The sequence below is a fragment of the Rhyacophila brunnea genome, unplaced genomic scaffold (assembly GCF_057557595.1).
Source record: "Rhyacophila brunnea isolate RB1 unplaced genomic scaffold, BYU_Rbru_1.0 scaffold_1, whole genome shotgun sequence".
Taxonomy (NCBI): Eukaryota; Metazoa; Arthropoda; class Insecta; order Trichoptera; family Rhyacophilidae; genus Rhyacophila; species Rhyacophila brunnea.
In genome coordinates this window covers 1,162,538-1,187,460 of record NW_028232751.1, presented here as the reverse complement: position 1 = coordinate 1,187,460, position 24,923 = coordinate 1,162,538, and the positions used below count along the sequence as shown (strand labels likewise).

Below are 24,923 nucleotides of genomic sequence, written 5' to 3'. Positions count from 1 at the left end.
TGTGTACAAGACCGCATTTGCGGCATGGCAGGCGAGGTGGACCGCCTCCCCCAAGGGGCAGGCACCAAACTAGAAGACTCCAACCTTCGCACTGGATTAGCCAGTTCCTCACCGGCCATGGCAACTTCGCCGCCAGACTCCACGAGTTTGGCTTGATAGTAGATGGGCCGGGTTGTACCTGCGGGCATGACCACCAAGATGTTGAACACATCATCTGGGATTGCCCGCTTATAGAATTCGAACGAGCGGAGCTGTTTGCCAGGGTCCGTCCTCACACGGGCCCAATTGGTCATGGAGATCTGGTAGCAACCGAGGCCAACTTTGCGGCATTTGAGAAATTAGATAGAAATTAGATAGTCCCGACTCATTTCAATTCGTGACACTCAGTATGCGGGTACACAAAGCACTTAACGTCAGCGGACAGCAGAGCCAGTCCAAAAACAAACATTTTCTTTCTTAACTTTCTTCTTTAAGCACTACGGTGCATGGTTGCAGCATCAGTCCCGTGCGGCTCCATCTCGGGACGGAATGAGCACTTAAAATCACTTCTTTCAGACACGTTTAAAGCGTCATAGAAAGCGGCTGTGCATATCCACGGTTGTGCATATATGACGGGTGGTGGCGGGCACTTTAACGTATGTTCTTACAAAAACTCCAACCTATTGGATTGTCGGATCGATTTTTGAAGTTATTCGGGAGTTATTTTAGGAACATTCAACAATGCGTATCGTACGGCCTATATCAGTAACGAATATTTAAAACATTTTCTGATGTTCCTCAGGGCTCAAATTTGGGGCCGTTGCTGTTCACGATTTTTATAAATGACATAGCATTGGTAATAAAAAATGCTATATTTTTGTTGTTCGCTGATGACTTGAAACTCTTTTTAAAAGTTGTCACCTTGGACGATTGTCGTCCGCTCCAGCTAAATATAGGTATTATGTTAGATTGGGGCAGGCGTAACAAACTAGAATTCAATATTGATAAATGCAATCTTTTGTCGTTTACCAGAGCCTCAAAAGTGTTGTTTTAACAATACTCGATGCATGCCAGACTTCTGTCACGAATATCATCTGTAAGGGACCTAGGCATTACGTTTGAGAGTAAACTGACATTTATTAGCCATATAGTTACCATTTGTAACAAGGCATTCAAGATGTTGAGCTTCGTCATGCGTACTTCCAGGGTCTTTTCGAATGTTACGGTATTAAAACTTATATTTAATTCTTTAGTTCGAAGCAGGCTGCTTGAGAGTGGGTCTATTGTCACCGCATCAGTTGAAGTATGGCCTTATGGTCGAGAGGGTTCAGAAGAAATTCTTGAGACACCTTTACTTGAGGTTGTATGGATACTATCCATGGCTTTATCCAACTGACTTTCTCTTAGGTATGCTTACATAATTACTGCAGTCTGCAATTTAGAAGAGATTTTTATTTAGCTACGTATTTTTTTCGACTTATGCGAGGTATAAATGAGAACTCTGCCATTCTGGGCAGTGTTGACCTGTGTGTTCCTGATAACTATCTTAGAAATAGAGAGTATCAGTTGTTTATTCTCCCATGGTGCAGAACCAACCTGCCACTGGTAATGCCAATTGGGATGGCGATAACTATGTTCAACCAAATTGCTTCGGGTGTTGGTATATTCCACTTGCGTGAGGGTGAGTTTAGGTGGACGCTATTTTATAAATTCTTAAAATAGGGTCCACTTAGCTCATTTGGTGTGCTCCCATGCTTTATAATTTATATTTTTATATATATATACATATTTTTTATAATATTGTACCTTTTACTTTACTTTTCATACTGTTTTTGTGATACTACATATATTTATTTCTTCTTTACACTGTTTCTTTGTTTTTAAATGTCATGTTGTGAACATCTTAAACTTATAATTTGTAATGTCCACAATATGTAAAAAAAAAAATGAAATATGGTTACCATTGGAGAGGTCAAAAGATTTTTAAGACCCCTTTACTTGTGACTTTATGAATACTATCCGTGGCGCAATCCGACTTCCTATTACATTGTTATGCTTACATACTATAGTTTAAACTTTAAATCATAAAATAAACATAAATTTTAATATTTTTCAAGATCCCTTTTCATGTAACCCGTACGCTGTTCCCGTAAATATGGAGTTTGAATTGATAGATTTGCAAGAGAACGTGGAAGCAAAAGCATTTTATCGTGATAAGAATTTAATTGAATTCTACAAAGAACTTTCACTTGAGATATTTCCAAATATAGTTAAACATGCTCATCAAATGGCTTCTTTATTTGGAAGTACCTACCTATATTAGTGAAAACACATTTTCTACAATGAACATTTTAATAAATCAAATTTAAGATCAAGATTAACAGACAACCATATCGCAGTTTTGTGTATTCACACCACAAAATTTGAGCCTAGATTGCAGGATTTAGTATCAAACCAACAATTATTGCATAAATCACATGGTGAAAAAATAAAAATATTATTTTTGATGTTATACTTTTGGCGCGTTTGGGAAAACAGATCAGAGTGTACTTTTCGCGTGTGACCGGCTGCGATGTACCTCATAATTTTTATAATTTATATTGCAGTCATTTTCGCAGTGATAATTCATTGAAATCCACAGACAACAGAACACTTTAAAACAGCTTTTCTGCAGCAACATCTCCATAATTTTGTATTTATTTAGATAGGTCTGCAGAGCTTTAACAGGTCTCATCTCATTATTGTTACGTTTCCTGCCCCACCCCTATAGAATTTTTTCACACCATACCATACTGTCACTTGATGATATGTCCTGAACGTATGCCATCATGCAGCCTCTCTTGTTGGGGCAGAGTTGCAAGATTATTTTTTTTATTTATGTGAACACCATACAGTGTCAAGAAATCTTTTTGTTCGGCAATGTTCTCTATATCGGCATACCTGACTTTAAATAATTTATAAACCTGTACTTACCTCGATTTCAACAAAATTGGACTTGAAACACTGGCTTTGAGATACAGATTTCATTCTTATACCTATGAATGTTATTTTGATGGTATTGATATTTTAGTAATATGTTTATTTAGTACATCTATAATATAATATTAAAAATATAATTAGTATTAGTAATAGTATATAAAGTTTATTTAAGTTTAAATACTAGATGATAATACGAAATTTGGTATCTATCTGTTTCACAAATTTACATGAGAAAAATTAGTGAAAAATAATTATCCACAAAATGTAGATATGTCCTGCCCTATCAACATGGTATTATACCAAAATAAAACAACAGAGTAAATTTTGTATCAAATACCTAATTTATTTTTTTAACAACAATAATATATTTATTATTAATTACAGAAACTAAATAGAATCTAATTACATTCAATTTGTAGAAAAATAACATCAAAAGGCAATAAATTGTACAGTTCCTTGAATGTAGGAACATTGGTGATGTGAGCACAAACAGAAATGCTCTGTGTATAATCAATATAGTTAACGTTATACCGTTTTGACAAACTCTTTCATATCAATGGGAGCTTTGAGGGTAACTCTACTGCAGATAGATATCAGCAACAAAGGGTATGCTCCATGTATAATAAATGAATCATTTATTTGTATAAAAGAAACAATAAGTATAATATACATATTATGAATTAAGTTATTTATATATTAGAAATATATATATATATATAACTTAATACTATTGAAAAATTATATAATACTTCCACTGTATTAATCCAACACAAGAAAAAACTTTATCAGAATCTACAAAACAAGCACACTTTTTCAAAATGGATCAACAATTATTTATTTCATGGATCTGTTTTATCAATGTTGTAATAGATAGCTACCAAGTGAAATAAAATAATCACAATTCACGTGTACATAAATCACAGTGAACAATTTAAATCAAATTGAAAAATAAACAAAAAATCAAATCAAACTATTAGACTTAAAGGAAAGAACCATACAATCAATTATTCACTTTAGATAATATTTTATGAATCAAGATAATATTATACAATAAGACAGCGCTCGGCAAACTATAGCCCACAGGCATAACGATTTTGGATAGTTTTTAATTGACTGAAAGAAAATGACCAAAAGAAATGAATTATCTTTTCATGACATTGTGGTAAAATATATTAAAATTTCAGTCTTCATGAATTTCTATATTAGATTCAACATGTCCAACAAGAAAATTGGATAACAGTTCATTTTAAATATTGCATTAAAATGGTCAACACCGGAGTATTTAGGCAATGAATCAATAGTGTTTATTATGAAACACCAATTTCCAGAAGAAATATTTTAGCAACATTTTTTTATCTCGTCAAGAAATTGGCATTCATTTTTAAATCTTTTAATTTTAATTTTGAAGACACCTTTGAGGAAAACATTCTCATAGTTTACACATGAAAATATTTAGTATCCGGTCCTTCACAAAAAAAATTGCCGAGCCCTGAGACAAGACATGCTTTGCTTTTCCTAAGTTAGAATGAATATAAAAATGTACATTACAATAAAATTTAACTAGCAGTAACGAAACATTTTTCACAAATTCAAAATTTTTAATTAATTATCGGGTAATCAAAATTTTAAACTTGGTAACATTACGTCACTATAGGATTGGTTTGTCGAAATCGAACTTTTAATGCAGAATGATTTTTTGTATCTAAATGGACCAGAACCATCCATTTCTTTAAATTACATTGTAATGAATACAGCATTCATATGCTGTAAAAACAACAATTTAAATACCTCCATGTATTTAAGTATAGGCTAATGAAATTTGTATTTCGTCTCCTGAACATTTGTCATTTGGTCTATTCGACAAACCAATCCTACAGCGACGATTAGTCACGCCATGACGCGTATTACGTCAGTGACGTGATGTCACTATTCAATGGACTCTATTTAGGTTTATGCCTGCAAATTTGCATTAATTAGCTTGAATGTAGTTTGCTGTTCTATGCATATGCAGGTTATTATTATTATTTAATACATATGTAGTAATCTCTACAAAAATAATATACAATCTTGCATTAAAATGTATATAATACTTTTATTGTAAACAATCCATTACTTTTTCGGTAATATGTACATACTATATTGCTTTACCAGGTTAATAAACTAAATAAATTAAATGTACAATAAAATTTGGTACTAACAATATCTTATAGGTACTTAGATTGGTTTTTAATAAAATACCTACCTAAGTGAAATGAGATTTATGGGACAAAGAAAGTTGAAACAATAAATTATATACATACAGACATTTTTTGTAACCTAAGTTAAGTACCATGGTTTCGAAAACCATCCATATAAAATTATACACAAGGGATTTAGACTAAAGCTTCAAATACACTCTATGACGATCGGTTGGCGTCCTGTGTTACAGAGTGTAAATACAATGTCATAGACTGTCATATATATGTCAAACGATCTATGACAGCCTTCAATGTCACAATTTTTCGGCTAAGTGTGAACACCTCGATAATTTTGTGTGACACTCGTTCCTTATCTGTGATGTCTATGCCAAACGTGTTGTCATATATTATTGGTTATAGGTCATAGATCGCGCGGGAAGTGTTTTTTCTGTCTTCTATTTCGAACGTCATCCTAACAGTAGACACAGGTACACGGTAATAATTGTTATATAAACAGTAATGAAATGGATAAAACTGATAAATGAGTTCGCAAAATCGTGGTAGAATGGACAGATGACGCTTTTATTAATTTAATTAGAATCTTGGAAACTAGTCCACTATTGTGGGATTGCACACAATCCGACTATGAAAACAGAGTTAAAATAAATGCTGCTTGGGTTGAAATAGTTCAGGATTTGGAACGCAATGTTATTGCCAATAGCTCACCGGCCGTTATTTTTCGCATATGGGTTTTTATAAGGGGCTCAACCTTTAATAATCACCCATCGAAATCTTCACACGACAAGTGTAGGTACGAAATTTATATACCTACATGATAACTTGATTCTTGTTTTTTTATTAAATTATGGTACCTAGCATCCATGGGTTTCTTACATTCGCCGGCATTATAATACGATGTGGACAAGAACAAAATAGTTAATAAGTATAGGTAGGTAGTTTCAAATCTCACTACCTACAATTTAGCAAGCCAACGTATTTCGATTTTCATTTGACAGATTGACGTTCGCGAATACTCATATACTAATATATTTTTCGAAGACGTACCCTACCAACCATAATGTCTGTCAAACGTCATATTGGTAGTACTTATCAGTGGCAAATATGTGACACAATAGATTTTACGGCATCGTGTGTAAACGGACTGGTATATACGGGTGTCATAGATTCTATGCCCACGCCTCTGTCATAGATTTTTTTTGACATATTTTCGCTTATATGTAAACGGAATGGCATAGATATGATCATAGACACTAAAATGCTCTTGGCACATATGTGCCCAATCGTCATACAGTCTATTTTCACCATAAGTCTGCTATTAGTAAATAATTATGAAAGAGACACTATGGAGTTTTGCTGACCAAAAATTCCCTCTGTTTATTTCAGTGAATATTATCAACATGTAGTATAAAAAAATATTCTTTTGGTATAAAGCTATTATATATTATATTATCTAATTATCTAGTAGGCAGTTAATGGTTGATGCAAGTAATTATACTGTAAATATAAAGTAAATGCCAAATTCATGAAGTATAAAGGTATAAATATCCTTATCACCACATTATTTACAGGTGCAGAAGCACAGGCACACGAAACTTTTAAAATTACCACATAATATATCAAAAGTTAAGTTTTCAGTGATAGCTAAATTCATGAAAACTGTTAATTGCTAGAAATTATATGTATTCAAAATAAAAATTGGGCTTGAGCATATTTTTTTATACATCAGTTCAACTGGAAAAAGGGATTAACAACTGCTTGAAATATTTAATCCGTAGACATACATATAGATAACCTGAGAGTTCAAAAAATGATCGACATAACCCCGATTTATTTGTATACATAATGAGGATTAAAACCAAATCTCAGAAAAGAGATTGGTTATTGTTTTAATTAACTAGACATAATTATTGAAAGAAATAACAAATACTATTTAAATAACTGTGTAATTTTTTATTTATATAGTAACTTCATCTAAGGCAAAAGTGGTCTTGTGATTGAATGAATAATGTTACTATGTATATATCGCTATATCAATGCTACAGTAGGACATTCTGCAAAAATCGTGTTTTGAGTTAAGAATGCCATTTCAAGCAAAAAAACAAATTTTGTATCTTTAAATCATCGGATTCGTCGTAATTTTTTGCTTGAAAAGGCATTCATTACTCAAAACACGATTTTTGCAGAATGTCCTACTGTAGCATTGATGTAGCGATATAGGTTTCTTTAATTGTGTTTAATTGTGAAAATGCATTGTATTAATAATTTAAATAAAACATAATTTTTTGTACTTCTTTTCTTCTATTTTCAACGAAACTGGTACAATTTTTAATATAAAAAAGTGGATTCAGTACAAAAAAATGTGTTTCATTAAAATTATTAATATAGGTATATAATATAGGTATCGAAATAAATAAATACTGACATAATTAAATAGTGTTTGTCATTTCTATCAACAAAGAAGCAGTTGACAAACTCTAAAGCTTAAACCATAAGAAATTATAACACAAAACAAAAAATAATACTATTTTACAAAACAATAATTGAATAATGTATGTAACGGAATGCAACAAGAAATATAATATTATATATATATATAAATTATTATATCTTAATTTTATTCAATTATATATGTTACACTGAATGTGTGAAATTGCATATTACATGAAATGCAAGCCCATTGCCTTATTCAGGAATTAGGCAAATTATCTGCCGAGTGCGTGAATTCAGCAGGGTATGGAATTCTTAAACTGTGATGACAGTAGAAAAAGTAAATTTAATACGGATGGTTTTATTAGTTATAATTGGACATAATATAATATTATTATTATTAGGTTAGGTTTTGTAATTCTGAATTTAACTGAATGTCCATTTTGAGGTTAACTAACAACTGCCAACAAACTATCAAATCATACTATCACAAACGAACAATCGACCATTGCCTGATACCCAAGCACGAATCAAATCGCGAAAATACCTTTTAATGAAATTCTTCCGTTATCATTATTGTAGTTCTAGATTTTTTTTGGGCATAGTAAATGGATATGAACGTCACTGTAGTTATTGATTGGTATATTTTTATATAATCAATGACATTTAACACATTTGGTTAGTTTGATTAGTTGCAAAAAACACCAGCGGAGCACCACTATTTTGCCCTATGCATGAACTAGGCAGAAAAATTACTGCCGAATTAACGCACTCGGCAGATATTTTGCCTAATTCATGAATAAGGCAACGGGTTTGAATTTTTCATGAAATAGGCAAAATTTTGCCGATATGTTATACGCAATTTCGCACATTCGGCGTAACATATACATATATAGTTACAGAATCCACAATATAAACTAATAAATAAATTCATTTTCAATTTTATAACAGGTATTAAAATAAGCCAGTTGAATTGTAATAAATTGGTAGGGAGAGAAATATTTTTACAATATAAGATTTAGGCCTTAGGGCGAATGTCATCAAAAGATTTTCGAATATAACATACAATTAAATATTGCATTATTTTATAACATGAAGTGTGATAATAATATTTATCATTGGTGTTAGATATTTTAATAAAAATTATTTCAGAACACGAGAAAGGCACCTTTCAATAGTCATATGATTTTCTTTGTACAATGGTATGCATGAGTATACATTATAAAAAACATGGATGTGTAAATAATCCGTTATTTTATTACATATTAGAAAATTGAGTTCATGAAGTGAAAATTTTCACCTGCATTTATTCTATGGCAAAAATTTTATCTATGATATTCAATTTATAACTATTATATTAATTAATAGTATTCAAAAATATTTCTCACCCTATTACATATCTGTATATTAAATTATCCACTGTCTAGAAGTCTAATTCAGACAACATACGGTACAGTCAATATAGGTAACTTAGCCCATCGGTCTAAGATTAGCCCACTACAATAAAAAAGTTTTTGAATTATGCTATTTTAATATTACGGTCATACCATTGCCATATGTAGGTATATTTTTTAGCCCTCTGAATGTAAAAATATGAAATATAAGTTATCATATTTGTTTTATTGTGGAATTTATCACCTATCAGTTTGGATGTCTGTATTTCTTCCGTGTTCAATTTAGAATATCATCAATTTTTAATTGGAATAAAAGGTAAGTGACATAATAATTATATTGTTTGTGATGTTTCCTATGTAATAAACAATTGTCGGTACATGTCGGTTATGTGGAATACAGTGGCAAACACATTTTGAAAATAGCCGATATACTGGATTATTTGTTAACCTAACCAAACCTAACCTAAACTAACCCAAACTAACAAATAATCCAGTATATAGGGTATTTTCAAAATATATTTGCCGCTGTATTCCACATAACCGACTAGAACCCAATTGTCTTTAAAGATTATCAAGTTTGTGGATTATTTAAGTCATTTTTAGTCAGCTCATTCAAATAAGTACAAATACTGGGTAACTATAGCCCAGGCCAAACGTACCCAGAATATACTGAAATTCTGTCATAAAACTCTTTATTGCTTGAGAACCTACGTCTATGATTTATTATCGTTATTTACAGTATAATAATAAGACATATTGATATATGGACTTGATAAGATTTTAATAATACTTGCTCAAACATTTTATTCTTTGTTACAGATAAATCGATAAGATGTGGCGTAAGTCGCTGAAACCTAATCCAGGAACTAGCTAGTATGGATGTGAATCCCGATATACGGAAGAAACACTCAAGGAACCTCTTCATAAAATATCTTCAGGTGCAATGAGTTAACGAGAAGCAGAAAAAGAATATAATGTGCCCAGGAAGTACATTAAAAAATAAGCTAAAAGGTGTTCAAAAGAAAACCATTGAGAAGCCAACAGTATTTACTACGGAAGAAGAAGCCACGTTTGTTGAACATATCGCACCGTGAAAACCATGACATGTGCAAAAGACAAATTTTGGAGATATTAGGGTTCGAAGTCTTCGATTTGTTAGGACAAATAGAGTTTCTAAAAAGAAAACCATAATATTCAGTTTATATCTACATTATACGGCATGTTCTTTCAGTTACTTCACTTTTACATTATCAAGATCACGACTTTTGCCATTGTTTTGCATTTAATCTCAAAATTGAAAAATTTGCAGATGCCTTGGTTTTACACTCAGGGTGTGATATTATAGATTTGAGTGATTTGGGACTACCTCTATAAAAATGGGCCGATTTAAAAAAAAAAAATTGTATTTTTCCCTATTTCCTTTATATGTATGATGTAAAATATTGAGTATTTTTTTCAGTCGTTTTTTTTTTCATTATTTGTATCAAGCATGTAAGTATTTAATTTTTTAATAAAAAATCAAAATTTCAACCTGTATATTATTATAAAACACATTATAAAAGCATATTATGAAAAACTTTGGTCAGCTGTATTTTCAATTTGTATTGTTAAATCACAAAACAAATACTTTGTAAATTTTTTTCCTCCCAGTTATGTAAAAAATACAAAGTTGCAACGATCTTAAAATCTCTGCAAAAATAGTAATTATTGTGAATATTTGTAAAATGGGATACAAACTTTGGCCCACATTATTTTATCCAAATTTATATATTAAGCATAACAATAATTCCACAAACTTTTTCTGAAATGCATCTTAGGATACTGATACACCTTTATATAAAATAATACCACGCATAATTGTAACAATGATTTATAAAAATACAAAAATCTGAACTGGGCCAAAGATACCATGTTGACTGTACTCAATGACATTAATATGGACGAAGCATCTGGAAAAAAAATGACATTCACTTTTTTGTCGGGTCTGCCGAATGGCATAATCTGTTCTAACGCCATTACAATAAAGGTGATATTGCCATAAATTCCCGATGCTTTTTGTCGGGTCTGCCGAATGGCATAATTCATATCTTAATATCAATATCGTTCGCTCAAATTAACATTGACACTAGAAACACTGTTCTAACGCCATTACAATAAAGGTGATATTGCTATAAATTCCCGATGCGTGATATCGCATAATGGAAATTGCAAAATTTTGTCACATGACGTCTACCTATACATGCGCGAATTTACTTGCTAGCTACTGTACTGAGTGTGTTGTCCATTAATAATGTCATTGACTGTACTCCATAGAGAGATAATTCATTTACAGTGAAGAAAACAATCTAAAATAAGTTACAAACTTCAGCTCAGATATTTAAATGTTTTAGCATTCCATAATCATAAATTGAAAAAGATAATAAAGTGAATTCACTTCATTGATAATTGAACCACTGTCTGGAAAAATACACAATTCAAAATTCTAAATTATCAAACAATATTAGTTGGAACATAGGATTGCTTATAGAAATATTGTATTTAAAAACTGACATTATCAACCCTATCGCAATCAAAGCAGAAAGCAATAATTACAATTTTTTCATTTTACTGTATATAACTTACATACCTATCATAAAAAACATTACAAAATATTGATTCGGATTGATAACATTTTTCAACATACAAAAGATTATTATAATTATAGATAAGTCCAAGGTGGTTTAAATCTACGATGAAGTATTTATTGCTGTTGGTATTGGTGTTATTTAGTTAGGGCTACACTGGGTTTACTTTAATTCTGGGTTTTAAACAATCCTTCATGCCAAAAAACATAGCTGTTGAATTGTGCATATTTTCTAGACAAACCATCTTATATTGAATTTCACTATTCTATTGAAATTGATTTAATGACATATTTCACTATATATGCAAAAATAATGAAACCTATAATAACAAAAAGGTTGGTTAAAGCGCTGTGGAAAGTAGATTGTTCTTGGTTTTGTAACAGAGGATTCATTAATGGATTGTTCTCCAGAGCTGAATTATTACCGGATTGATTGGAATGTTCTGCTTTCAATGCTTCCATTCTATGTCTCCGCTCATCCTCAGCTTCCTTGACTAGATCAGGAAATAATTCACAGAACATTTTGTGTTTCAAATTTGTCTCCAGAGACTGTGAAGCGAGCTGCCTCTTTGTGCAATCTGATGACTCGATAGACCCCATCGTCGGTGTTTTTTCAAGCTGGAATTCATTATTGAAATCAATCATGATTAACGTATAACAACAAAATCACAAATAATTATTTTTAAGTCTACATTTCCTTCCTACATCTAGTTGTACTCTTGAAAATTTATAATATAATGTTATAAAATAATAACAAAATGTATATTGTCCATATAATTCAATTATATCCACGATAGTTGAGCGGCTAATGCATCGTCCTATAATATATTATAATTATAGGTTTGAATCCTAGGTCTGGCAAATACGCATGTTCTAGACTCTGTTCAAGACTTCTTTTATCACATACATAATTAATATTATTTATAATGTTGTAATAGATCAAGTTCATAATTAATAATTCAGCGCTTTGCAGCAAATTAAAGCAAAATCCACTAAATGATATTGAATTCAAATTGAACATAATTCATTTAATTATTCTACAACAGACATGTCATGACTGTGATTTTATAGCAGTGTATCTAGTGTAAAGGACAGACGTGGGTGGTCAGGGCGTATGTCAGTAGCGAAGGGTGGAGGTAGGCTATTAAGATCCGCTATAAATAGTGCACATTAAACTTTGTTAATAATACGTATTTGTTTAGTAAGAATACAATTTGCTGATGGTGCTGGTTAGTTTTTAAAAATCAATTAAACACTGCCTAAACCAAACCATAGTAGTTTTGGTATGTTGTGGGCGATATGACAAAATTGTGCACACTTTTTCATTCATACTTGTTTGTTTTCGTTGGATTAAGAATACATATTACACATATTGTTGGTTCATTTTTTTAATTCATTAAACCCTGCTTAATCCAAACTATAATAGATAAAAAATATTATTCTATCTATAAAATATCCGATGTAATGTATGATTTAAATGCATAAGTTTAGATATTTTATAAATAGATGAGTATTTTTTGACCATTATCTATTATGGTTTGGGTTAGGCAGTGTTTAATTGATTTTAAAAAACTAACCAACACCGTGTGTAAATTATAGTATTATTTCAATGAAAACAAATATGTATGAATGACAAAGTTTAATGTGCACTATTTACGGTGGATCTTAACAACCTACCTCCACCCTTCCACCACTGGCGTATATCTATATGTATGAAAAAGGGAGATGTGCAGTTCTGCAGATCGCCACTAAGATGTCTGCAGCCATGATATAATGGTATGTCTATAGCAACTAAATTATCTTATTAGAAATGTTTGTCACATATTAAAAGAAAGTACCTACAATATTCATAATATTTCTTACTTTTAATTTGTTTACAAAGTTAGTGTAAAGTTTTGGTTATATGAATTTGCATGCGCAATTGCATTTTGTAATCGACTTTTGTCAATTCGTTATATTTGAAATATTGACTGTGTTCATTTATTTGATTACAAAAATCACATGCACATTAAAATTAAAAATTACAATTAATTAATTTTGACTTTATTGACTTTATTATATATTAAAAAATATATTATAAATATAAATTTGTTGTAAAAAAGGATATACATAGTAAATAAATCAAATACATAAACAAGACAGGTCAAATAAAATTGCTGGTGAATAAAATAATATGGTAAAATAAAATAGATATTACAATTAAACAAAATAATGTATAATAATTATCAGCTAATTCAACAATAGACAAATTATTGAGTACTCAATAGCTGCCCATACACGGCGAATTTGAACTGCAGGTTGAGCGTGAAGGTCAACACGTAATGGCGTACATACAGATGTATATTGTAGATAAATCTGATGTGCCCATAGACAAACAGTATCAGCCCGCGATTCGACTGCCATGCTCACTCCCGTGGTTTTGTAAAACTGATTTTCGACATACTAAAAGTTATATTAATACTTTCGACCGAAGGTACTTGATGGAATTTGAATTTAAATTCTAATGGATTCAAGCTCTGTACTATTCCATTTAAGTCGTTTCTCGCGACCCGGGTTTCGCCTTTCGGCATCTTCAGGCGTCATGTACACTCACCAAAGGCAAACACACACTGACAAAGAACACTCTTAACTCTACCTTATATAGTAAATCAATACAATAGAGTACGTAAAAACTCCATAACCTACCTATCTAGTCAGAGGTTATAAAAAAAAAAAAAAAAAAAATACAACAAAAAAATTATCAATAGTTGAAGTGTCAGTAAAAAACCTAATTAGTAAAAACACTATCTTATTAATAACAATACACTGGATAGCATATTATTATAATAAATCGTCAAACCAAATAATAGGTCATTATTCTTTTTAAACAATAAAAATACTACACTCAAGAGGTGTAAATCATCAATTCTAAGAAAAATAATTTATGGAGTTAACTAATGAGATATTAGTCTTTAATAATACTTTTATAACATTTTTTTTTTTTTTAAATATACATATATAAACTCCCTTAATTATAAATATATTTATTCATTATTGTTTCAGGGATTTTTATGATGGTTTGCCGATTTTTTATTTTCGACTTTTTGTGTTATGTGACTGCTCATTTAAAAATACCTATTCAATGATATAACGAGTAACGCTTATAACGAACAAATTCAGTCGATCCCATCTTCCTCGTAATAACCAAGTTCGACTGTATGTATATATTCATTTACTGTCAACAGTCACAAGATTTAAGAACATAGTATTCATTATTAAATATACATAATTTGAACACCTCAGAAACATACTTATTAAAAAAATATGTATGTTCTGGGTGTCCTAAATTATAATAAAAATATTCCTGATAAAAATATACAATTTTACTGCACACTCCGAAGTCATTGAAGAAAGCGTTCTGTGGAAAATGGAGTCCAAATATTTATGAAAGTGAATCTGAAAAAAGACTAATAATTAAGTATATTAATTTCGCATTGCAGATTCACTTGCAGCAAACTTCACACTATTATCGCACAAATCTATCGACAATCGCAAGCATTTCAACACACAATTATAAATTCACTCAAACGATAAATTCCATAAATAATTCAATGTGCATATATTGTAAAGAAAAACAATGAAATGTCAATTTGCTATGAATGGATAGTATTGTTTTATTAATTCCTACATTGACCCATTTCAAAATCGAAACTTAGTTTTTCTTGGACCGAATGATGCAAATGTAACTATCATCATCATCATCCTGAATCTATCCACTGCTGGATGAAGACCTCTTCAAGCTGCTTCCACTTCTCTCGGTCCTGTGCGTTGCATTGCCACGTACTTCCACAGAACTTTATCATTTCCTCGATCCAGCGTCCTCTAGGTCTACCTTGCGGACGTTTTGTACCTCTTGAATACCACTGGATGACTAAATTCATCCAACGATTGTCTCTTCTTCTAGCAATGTGTCCAGCCCATCTCCATTTGAGGCTTTTAATGAACTCTATCACATCACAAACCGTTGTCTGCTTCTTTATCCACTAATTCCTCTTTTTTTAAAGAGGTTTTAAAAGGGGGGCATTTCGTTGATTTTATAGTTTGCTCACAATGCATATAACAAAATGCAATGTTTTATAGATAATTAACACATAATTATATATAAAGCAAATATGTAATGGATTTTAAATTTTTTCGAACCGTGCCTACAAGTGTAAAAGAAGGAGAAAGATCACTTAAAGTTGGCTCTGAAAAGGATTAAAAACTTTCTAAGATCAACAGTGTGTTGTCAATAGTGACTAAATAAACTACGAGTCGTGAGTATATAAACTTTATCTAAATAAACGATATTAATTACGTTCCATGAACAAAAACTAGCATTTAACATTTTCTTCGACATAATTTTGTATTTTTAAGGGGTGTTCAAAATACAGGTTGCCTTTAGAATATAGCCCTGGCCATATGTACATAATACCGATATTTCAACAGCTGTCAATGTGTCAATGTGTCAATGCACAGAATATTATTTTTTCAATCCTACTTTGCACTCAAATATTGTAATAATAGAAATTCTTGAGTCCCTCTTTACAAATTCTTGTACGCATACGCTATAATTTTGAATAAAATTCAGTGGTAAATAGTATTCTATCGATCGATAATACGAGGGTGGGTCAATAAGTCCTTAGAAAAGCCGACAGGTGGCGCGACTAGTACTGTAAGCGGTTTGTTTTCATGCAGCGGCACTACCGATTCAGTATGCTGCGAAGTTTCAATCAGATTGGTCGGGTTGTTGTGTGTTTCTCGTACATTTAAAAAAAAATTTGCTTGTTTACAAAAATGGAGAAAATTGAGTTTAGAGCTGTTATTAAACATTTTAATATAAAAGGGTTAACAGCAAAGGAAATAAAAAATGAGTTGGATTTAGTTCACGGCACATCTGCTCCTTCACTTGCAACTATTTATAACTGGTTAAATGAATTTAAACGTGGTCGTACATCAACAAAGGATGAACCACACTCAGGACGTCCTGTAGAGGTGACTATACCAGAAATGATCAATAAAATCCACGATATGGTGTTAAGTGACCGAAGATTAAGGTTGAGTGAGATAATTGAGGTTACAGGGATCTCAAAAGGTAGCGTCATTTCTATTTTACATGACAAATTGGGCATGAAAAAAATTTCTGCAAGATGGGTGCCGCCTTTGCTCACAGTCGACAATAAACGCAATAGGGTGGTGGCCTCTAAAGCCCTGTTGTCGCTCATGCAACGCAATCCGGATGAATTTTTTTGTCGCTTTGTGACTGTAGATGAAACATGGATACACCACTATACTCCCGAGACGAAAGAACAGTCAAAGCAGTGGATTGCGAAAGGCGAACCATGTCCAAAGAAGGCGAAAACCGTAAAAACAGCTGGTAAGGTTATGGCTACTGTATTTTGGGATGCACGTGGAATTATTTTCGTTGACTATTTGGAAAAAGGAAAAACAATAACAGGGGATTATTATGCATCTTTATTCGACCAGCTAAAAAACAAAATTGAAGAAAAACGGCCTCATTTAAACAGGAAAAAAATCCTCTTTCATCAGGACAATGCCCGTGTTCACACATGTTTACGATCAATGGCTAAAATTGAAGAATTGAAGTTCGAATTGGTCGACCACCCACCGTATTTGCCAGATTTAGCCCCCAGTGACTTTTTCCTTTTCACAAACTTAAAAAAATGGCTAAGTGGACAACGTTTTTTTTCAAATGAAGAAGTCATCGATCGGACAAATGCTTATTTTGAGGACCTTCCGAAAACTTATTTTTCTGACGGTTTAAAAAAAATTGAGAAACGTCTAACCAAGTGTATTGAGCTCCAAGGAGATTATGTTGAGAAATAAAAAAAAATACAAAAATAAAAACTGTTTTAATGCTTTTTTCTAAGGAATTATTGACCCACCCTCGTATCTCATTCATTAGTGTTGTGTTTTACGTCATTCAAATCAGTAAAATGCAAATACCATTCGCTTTGATCAGTTTTAGTAGCACAACAATGTATCACATTCATATCGACACCTCAATTTCACTGTTTTTTAGATAGTTATACGTTTCTATGTTTCCTTCTCTACAAAATGATAAAACTAGGTAAGTCAAAAGCTAATGGGAAATGTATTAAGTTTGTCTTTGAAAATACTAGATAAATTTAAAACCATAAATGCATTAAATAAATAAAATAATATTTCTACAATTTTTTTTCATACAATTGAACATTGTTTAATTATTCCCAATTAGACAATCACAATTTTCCATTTTTATTTTAAATAATAATTTTAGCCTAGGGTTTATTTTAATCAAGTATAGTTTAAATTTAATTTTCCCAACAATGACCAAATCAGAGTTGTAGTATTAAGGTGGCAATATGGAATCACAGTCGTTTAAAACTATAAAGTCAATTGAAAGCAATATGAAGACACAGTGGAACCTCAATTTCATGTGCCTGAAATTCACGTTTACCCGCTATTGGCAGTTCCGTTTTATTTAATACATTTAATTCCCGGATTTACATTTGTATTTCTCGGAATTTACATCTGAAATGCATAATCAAATTATTGTAACACATTTAATTACGTACATATTATGTAAACAAGGCAAACATTGAAATTTTAAGTTGCAGACGCATAAGCGAATTTCTTTTTATAAATGCGCCTGCCGTGTTCAAGGCCATGATTATAACGCGGTTGATCTAGGTGCTGACGCATACGCATATTCCTTTTTCATAAACACGGCAGAGACACGGCAAGACGAAAAATCGAGGTTTCACTTTATTTGCAGCAGTCGAATAAGAAATAATATATTATTAAAAGCTTATAATATCATACCATAAAACTCAACAGTCCTGTAAGAATAGTAGAAACCGACCAAGCAGGATTCCATGTGTCTGGGTGAAAATCTATAAATAACAGAAAATCGTTTCAATTTCAATTTGTATGCGAGATAAAAATAGATGATCAGATTTAAATAGAAAAAAGTGTACATACCTGATATACTGAGACAAAGGCGGGTATTAGTTCTAAATCGACCATTGGGCGTTATCATGTAAATAGCAGGCGGTCTAAAGGGAAAATCTCGTGGAAACACTAGCTTTCCATGATAATAACCTGCTTCATATACACTATTTTCTGGCCCACGGACAACATAATGCCTAAAAACGAAGACAGAGCTTGATAAGAAAAGGTACACACAAAATTTTTAAAATCTTCAATCGTTAGCCGGTTCTATCCCTTCAACGATTTTTCTCGCTCTATGAGACCGTGATTGACAGGCTGCACATTAGTGTTGCACTCTTTTTCTATGCTGATTATAGTATAAAGCCGTAAAATTATAGTATTTCCAAAAAATATATTGTACAGGAACATTTTTCGTCTTGAATCCTTTGAAATTATAGTATTTTTGTATATTTGGCGTAAAATTATAGTATTTTACATTTCTCGCGGAATTAAAATTATAGTATTGTACTATTATAGTACGGTTGGCATTACTGCTGCACATACAAATTTCGCGAGTTATCTCATCCGACTTTAAACTCAAATTACTAGCCACTGCGATTGATTTTCATAATCTAAAAAATTAAACACACAGTGACATCTGTTTGAATAAATTATGAAATACCAAGCCACGAATTATCGATATTACGGCGATTTTAGTAAGAGCTTCGCTCTACATTCAACGTATCATTAAAATTCAGCAACCTGTCAGACACCGCCATAGTAATACCGTGAGGCATTAAATTGATTTAGCCCTAAAACTCAAAATAATATTTTATTTGTCAACGCAACGAAAGCCAACAAACCCAACATCAAAAATAAAAATTGAAAACATGCGTATCTAACCGAATAATTCGATGGGTGATTAACACAAAAAGTCGATTTTTCAGGAGAGGAAAACAAACTTTTTTTGTTGTTTCAAGAGGTTTTTTTAACAAAACTAAGAATGATAGATAGATGAAATTTTCAACATCTTAAAGAATAATCATTTCTTTTCTAAATCAATTGAAAAAGAAATGTAATTTTGATGATGTATATTATAAAAAATACTGTTTTAAAAAACGTCGATCGACTTACGTTTTTGTGTTACCAATAAATTTTCAAATTATCTTTGCAGTTTGTTATTTACCTAAAACAAAAACGTATCTACAAATTGGTAAGTTTGACTGGAAAAAATAAGTTTTTTTCAAGATTAGACTTTTTAGCAAAACTAGTATGGATAATAGTTTTTTTTATGCATCGGAATGATTTCTTTCTTTTTCAAAACAGTGAAAAGTTTTTAGAGATTCATCATACCTGATGTTCATTATTTATAAAAAAAATGGGATATCATCATATGTTTTTGAGTTATCAAATATTGTCTTTTTATTGTTATGTAGTATTTCTTGAGAAAAAACAATGTAAAATGACAAAATGAAAAAGAAACAGTTTGACAGTTGAAAAACTGTGTGTTTGCAAACTGTCAGAAAAAAATCCATAAACACAAAAATGTATGAGCTGATACGTTTTTGTGTTAATTATTTTCGATTAAATTATGAGACACGTTTTAGATTATTTCCTTAGTCATAGTATATACAGAGATACGTTATTGTGTTACAGATAGAACCGATTATAGTGACCAATTCTGCATAACCAACTAAAAAATGCATTTCTTGTATATAGGTTTTTGTGTTAATCACACATCGACTTAGAATCAGTTGCATGTCAACATACATCATAATATAATCAGCTTAATTAAAAAACACAAAGTGACCCTTTGAGTGATGGAAAGGTGGACGCTAAATATATGAATAAAACATTGCATACAAAATTCCACAAAGTAATGCGCTATGCTTTATGACAATAGACTGGCCATATCATCACAATATATGATCGCTGGGAAGAGAAGCCGTGGACTAGAAATAAAATGGGGCTGAACACTCAGCAGCTTGGTAAATTGGTAAACAAGGAAAACAGAGCAAAGTGAGGGGAAATATTGAAGGTTTATATGCAACAAAAGATGAAAATGTACAATAAAAAATAAATGAATACGTGTTTTAATTTAAGGCTCTAAGTACCAAAAAGTAGTATTGCTTGTGGTTACAAAATACTGAGTCATTGCAGTAAAATTGCATGAAGCAGGCCTTTTGAAAAATGTGTTTTCACAGTGTGAAGCAATCTCGGCAGCTTCCATAATTATTATAGGAATTAAGAACTCGCAAGTGTCAACACACCGTCGTCAGCCATTTTATATTGAATGCCGTTGACCACTGCAGTGGTACTTACACCATTATAAATAAAACATGCCAACGGACTTACAACGTCGCCAGATTTAAATATTTTGCTGAATTTTTTTGACTTGCTTGAGGCACTTAGACCATAGTTGACGTTATTGGCGTTGGTATGTAAAACATTTTTCTATAAAAATGTCAGTTTTTATTATTTTTGTCTTAGCGCCTTAATTAATACACGTATTCAAATATGGGTACACACGTAACTGCATGCTTGACAATGATGCATGATCAATCTTTTTTTACAAGCATGCTATTGTACTATTATTTTGCGCAGGCATTTTCATTATACAAGCGGCTTAAATGTTGATTGAATTTTAATCTGCATGCTTGTACAAGCTATGATTGATGACTGCTCATGTGTACCCAAGTATATGCAACCAAACATCATTCTAGTTCTGCGGTGCCACATGCGTGAGTTTTAGACCGTCCCCGTGGACGTTTAGTGCCCCTTGGATAATTGTAAAACCAATCATGATTATCCTTAGTCATTCAGTGGGTAAATGCTAAATTTTCAGGGTTCGAGGGGTATAAGTTAGAAAGTCTTGATAAAATTTTAATTTGCAATATTCGATCAATTACAATTAAAATATTTGCAAAGTATATTATTTAATAATAAATTGATAATTAAAAACTAAAACACATTCTATTTAGCATACATGCATATTTTGTTGTTGGTCTAATGATATTGCAACTGATTTTGATCGAAATGCATGCGTGAAAAGAGTTGGATTTAATATTTGATGATCTACAGCAGTGATCGCCAAACGGTAGCTCGCGTTGGATATTTTATCATATTTATAAATTTGCGTTTTATTATTGGACCCCGAAATGAAATATTTCTCGAACCGACTCATAGATGATAGAAATAGACCCACAGATGTCCATCTTGATAATTGTATTTGGAAGGGAGTGACAAGGAGCTCACCGAGAATTGAAAAAATTTGTGGCGGAAAGTGAATGTCATTCTTTTCACTAATTATTTTTACTTTTACTCACATTTCAAGATATTTTTCAATTATTGTTTTGTTTATAGGTATATATACCTAATTAAAGTACGCATTTTATGTTTTATTGGAAGTCCGATGTCCTAATTAAATTACTTAATATAAAAATATTATGTATGGTTCGAAAAAGGACGATGATAAAAAATTATAAAGAAGGAATTTGTATAAGTAGCACATTAAACAATTTCAATTTCTGAAAGTAGCTCACATCATTATTGAGTTTAGAGGCCACTGATCTACAGCAAGGTATAAAAGAAGCAAACAAACTTTTTACGTGAATCGCTTGTTAGGCATTCGCTCAAGCCAATCCATATTATGCCATAATCCTCAATAAATTATAATACATCTATAAATTGTCACAACTTTTTAATTAAAGGTGTGATAAGTGACATATGAAATAAGTTTTTTAGTTTGTTAGTGTATTCTAAATTCACTCAGTAAGTTAGTATGAGAAAAGATTTTTCTTTTCATTAACTAGTCCTAACATCATTATGCCATATTTTTTTCTTTCAAAAGCAGCCAAAGCGAGCACATTGTCGTCATCCGAGCTCGACATAGTCCAAGCATAAACTGGCGCTGTTCATTGTGCACAATACTTGTGTTGTGTGTTGGTACTCGGAACTCTGTGTGTTTGTACAAAAAGATGGATCATGCATACTTATCAAGCATGGAGTTACATGTCAAAGTGTAGCCACCTTAAGATTAATATAATAATCAATACCATTCTAAAATATTCGAAGGAACCGGTTCTGCAATTACGTAGGGCACTGGATCTCCTTTAAGTCTTAGATAATCCAGTTTTAGCCTGCTTGTCGCACTCGATAATCTGTTGTTTAGCATTTTGATTTTCCTAATATGTCCTTCTAAGCCGAATATAAATTCCAATCTACAACAAACAATAATAATCGGATACATGGAATTGTGCAGACAATCAATCTGGAAACAAAACGGCAGTTTCTATTTTAGAAATATGTTGGCAACTCGTTAAAAATGTCATATTTGACTTATCATCATTTATTTTTATGAAACTGAAAACTGTCGTTTTTGTTTTCAGGACCATCAATTTAAATACCAATAAAATGCCACACAAATGTTATAATAAGCAATACTCTTACTAGATGCTACCTGCACTAAGTACTTAAGAGACGGATAAAATTGAATATTTTCTTATGTCGCAATTTCATTAAGGTAAAATTCAAATTAATACACTAAACGTTTTAAGATAGGTAAGTATATTGAGACATTTCCTTTCTTATTGATACACCTTTATATTGCCAGTTAATTTGCATTATATTTATATTATTATTTCATAAAAGTATTGCCTATAACGCCAATGCCGATTTTATTGTGAATCATAAAATATCAATGGTTATACTTTATTGAACAAACATTCTGAGTTTAAATGACAAATCGAATTAAGTGTATATTTTATTATTCAAATTAAAAAAATTCAGAGTTTCTATGTTACGCTAGATACACATATATATAGAGAAATTATAATAGCAATGCAATTATACTTGAGGTGTAGTTACAGATGACACTCATTAGCAACTATAATATAAATTTTAATCAAATCCGACGAATTTCAGCCAGATAGAAAACATGACATAGATACAAGACGTATTGCCATAGAAGAAGCTATACTCAAAACAGTAGCTCAGGTCATGAAAGACCTTCATCCTCATATAAATTGAAATTGATGATGACATGATTGTTAAATAATAACATCGGCTTTAACGTTGTAAATATGTCTGGTATAAACGCAAATATCCTAATATATGAAGACATTTCTATTGTCAGATAAACCTTTATAAATTACCTTCAAAAAAATAAACCGCTGTAATACCCACTGACAGTTCATATAATAATTAATTTCACAAACAGGAAAACCATGAGTCAAGTGTAAAAACGATATGAAGGCTTTATAAAAAATTATAATGTGATACATACCATTTAAAACTATACGGCAGCGTATAAAACTTTTATTATAATATGCAAACTAGTCTTCGACCGCAATGTCCGTGGGCAACAATGTCCACAATATAAAATAAAGACATCAAAATCCAAATCATACATCAAATGACACGACCTCGGCCATAGACAATAATATATGTAAATCTAGACATAGATAATAATGTAGCCGTTATCATCAACTCATAGAGAAAGACAATACGAGGAATGACTATAAACTAAATTAATTAAAATTGTGTCATATTATTAAAAAAAGATATCAACTTGGGTATTTTTAAAATACCTAATCAATTTTATTGTAAAAAATATCAACTTAAATCAATTCCATTATTTTCATAAAAATGTAGTTGAAATGCATTCTGGAGTTCCAGTTTTGGGCAGTTTATCGAGCACTGCCGGCGCTCCATTGGCACGCAAGCCAGTCGATTTAGTCTTCGGACTTTTTTTTCAGGTGGAGCATCTCAGATATGCGGACTTTTTAATCCGCAGACCAGGCTCGTCGGATTTCATTTTTACACAATGAGTTGCCAGATTTCGTCCGTCGATCACTATGCGTATTCAATTTGACATTAATCTGTAATTGTTTTAAACATTTTCATTAATTATTTTTGTTAATTCACACATTATATTATGCATTATTGCATTTATGAAATTCATAAAAGAAAACCTAAAACTTGTGTTGTTTTCACTGCTATATTATTTAATGCACGTCTACATATAAATAACACAAGATTATAGGATTATCGGAAGACATTACGATAATCGGTACTGTTCGGTTAAAGCGGATACAGCGGAAAACGAATTTTCAAAATAGCCGATAAACTGGATTATTTGTTAGGTTAACCTAACCAAACCTAACCTAACCTAACCTAACCCAACCTAACCTAACCTAAACTAACCCAAACTAACAAATAATCCAGTTTATCGGCTATTTTCAAAATGCGTTTTCCGCTGTATCCGCTTTAACCAAACAGTACCCGATAATCGCAACTTTTGACAGCTCGACTTATTTATTCGTTCGTTGATCAGTAGCAGAGCATAGACAAATCGGACGGTCTTCGGACTTT

At 31.5% G+C, this 24,923-nt stretch overlaps 1 protein-coding gene across 1 annotated transcript; it reads right to left on the bottom strand.

Moving 5' to 3' along the window:
• Positions 1-10,406: 10,406 nt before the first annotated feature.
• On the bottom strand, positions 10,407-23,999 carry LOC147079342 (ubiquitin-conjugating enzyme E2 J2). The gene is made up of 5 exons (XM_085940223.1): positions 23,836-23,999; positions 22,607-22,771; positions 18,603-18,766; positions 18,444-18,514; positions 10,407-12,218 (listed from the first exon to the last, which is right to left on the bottom strand). The coding sequence occupies exons 2-5, from the start codon at positions 22,723-22,725 to the stop codon at positions 11,862-11,864; spliced, it is 711 nt and encodes a 236-aa protein (XP_085796349.1). The 5' UTR covers positions 22,726-22,771; positions 23,836-23,999; the 3' UTR covers positions 10,407-11,861.
• Between the last annotated feature and the right edge of the window lie 924 nt (positions 24,000-24,923).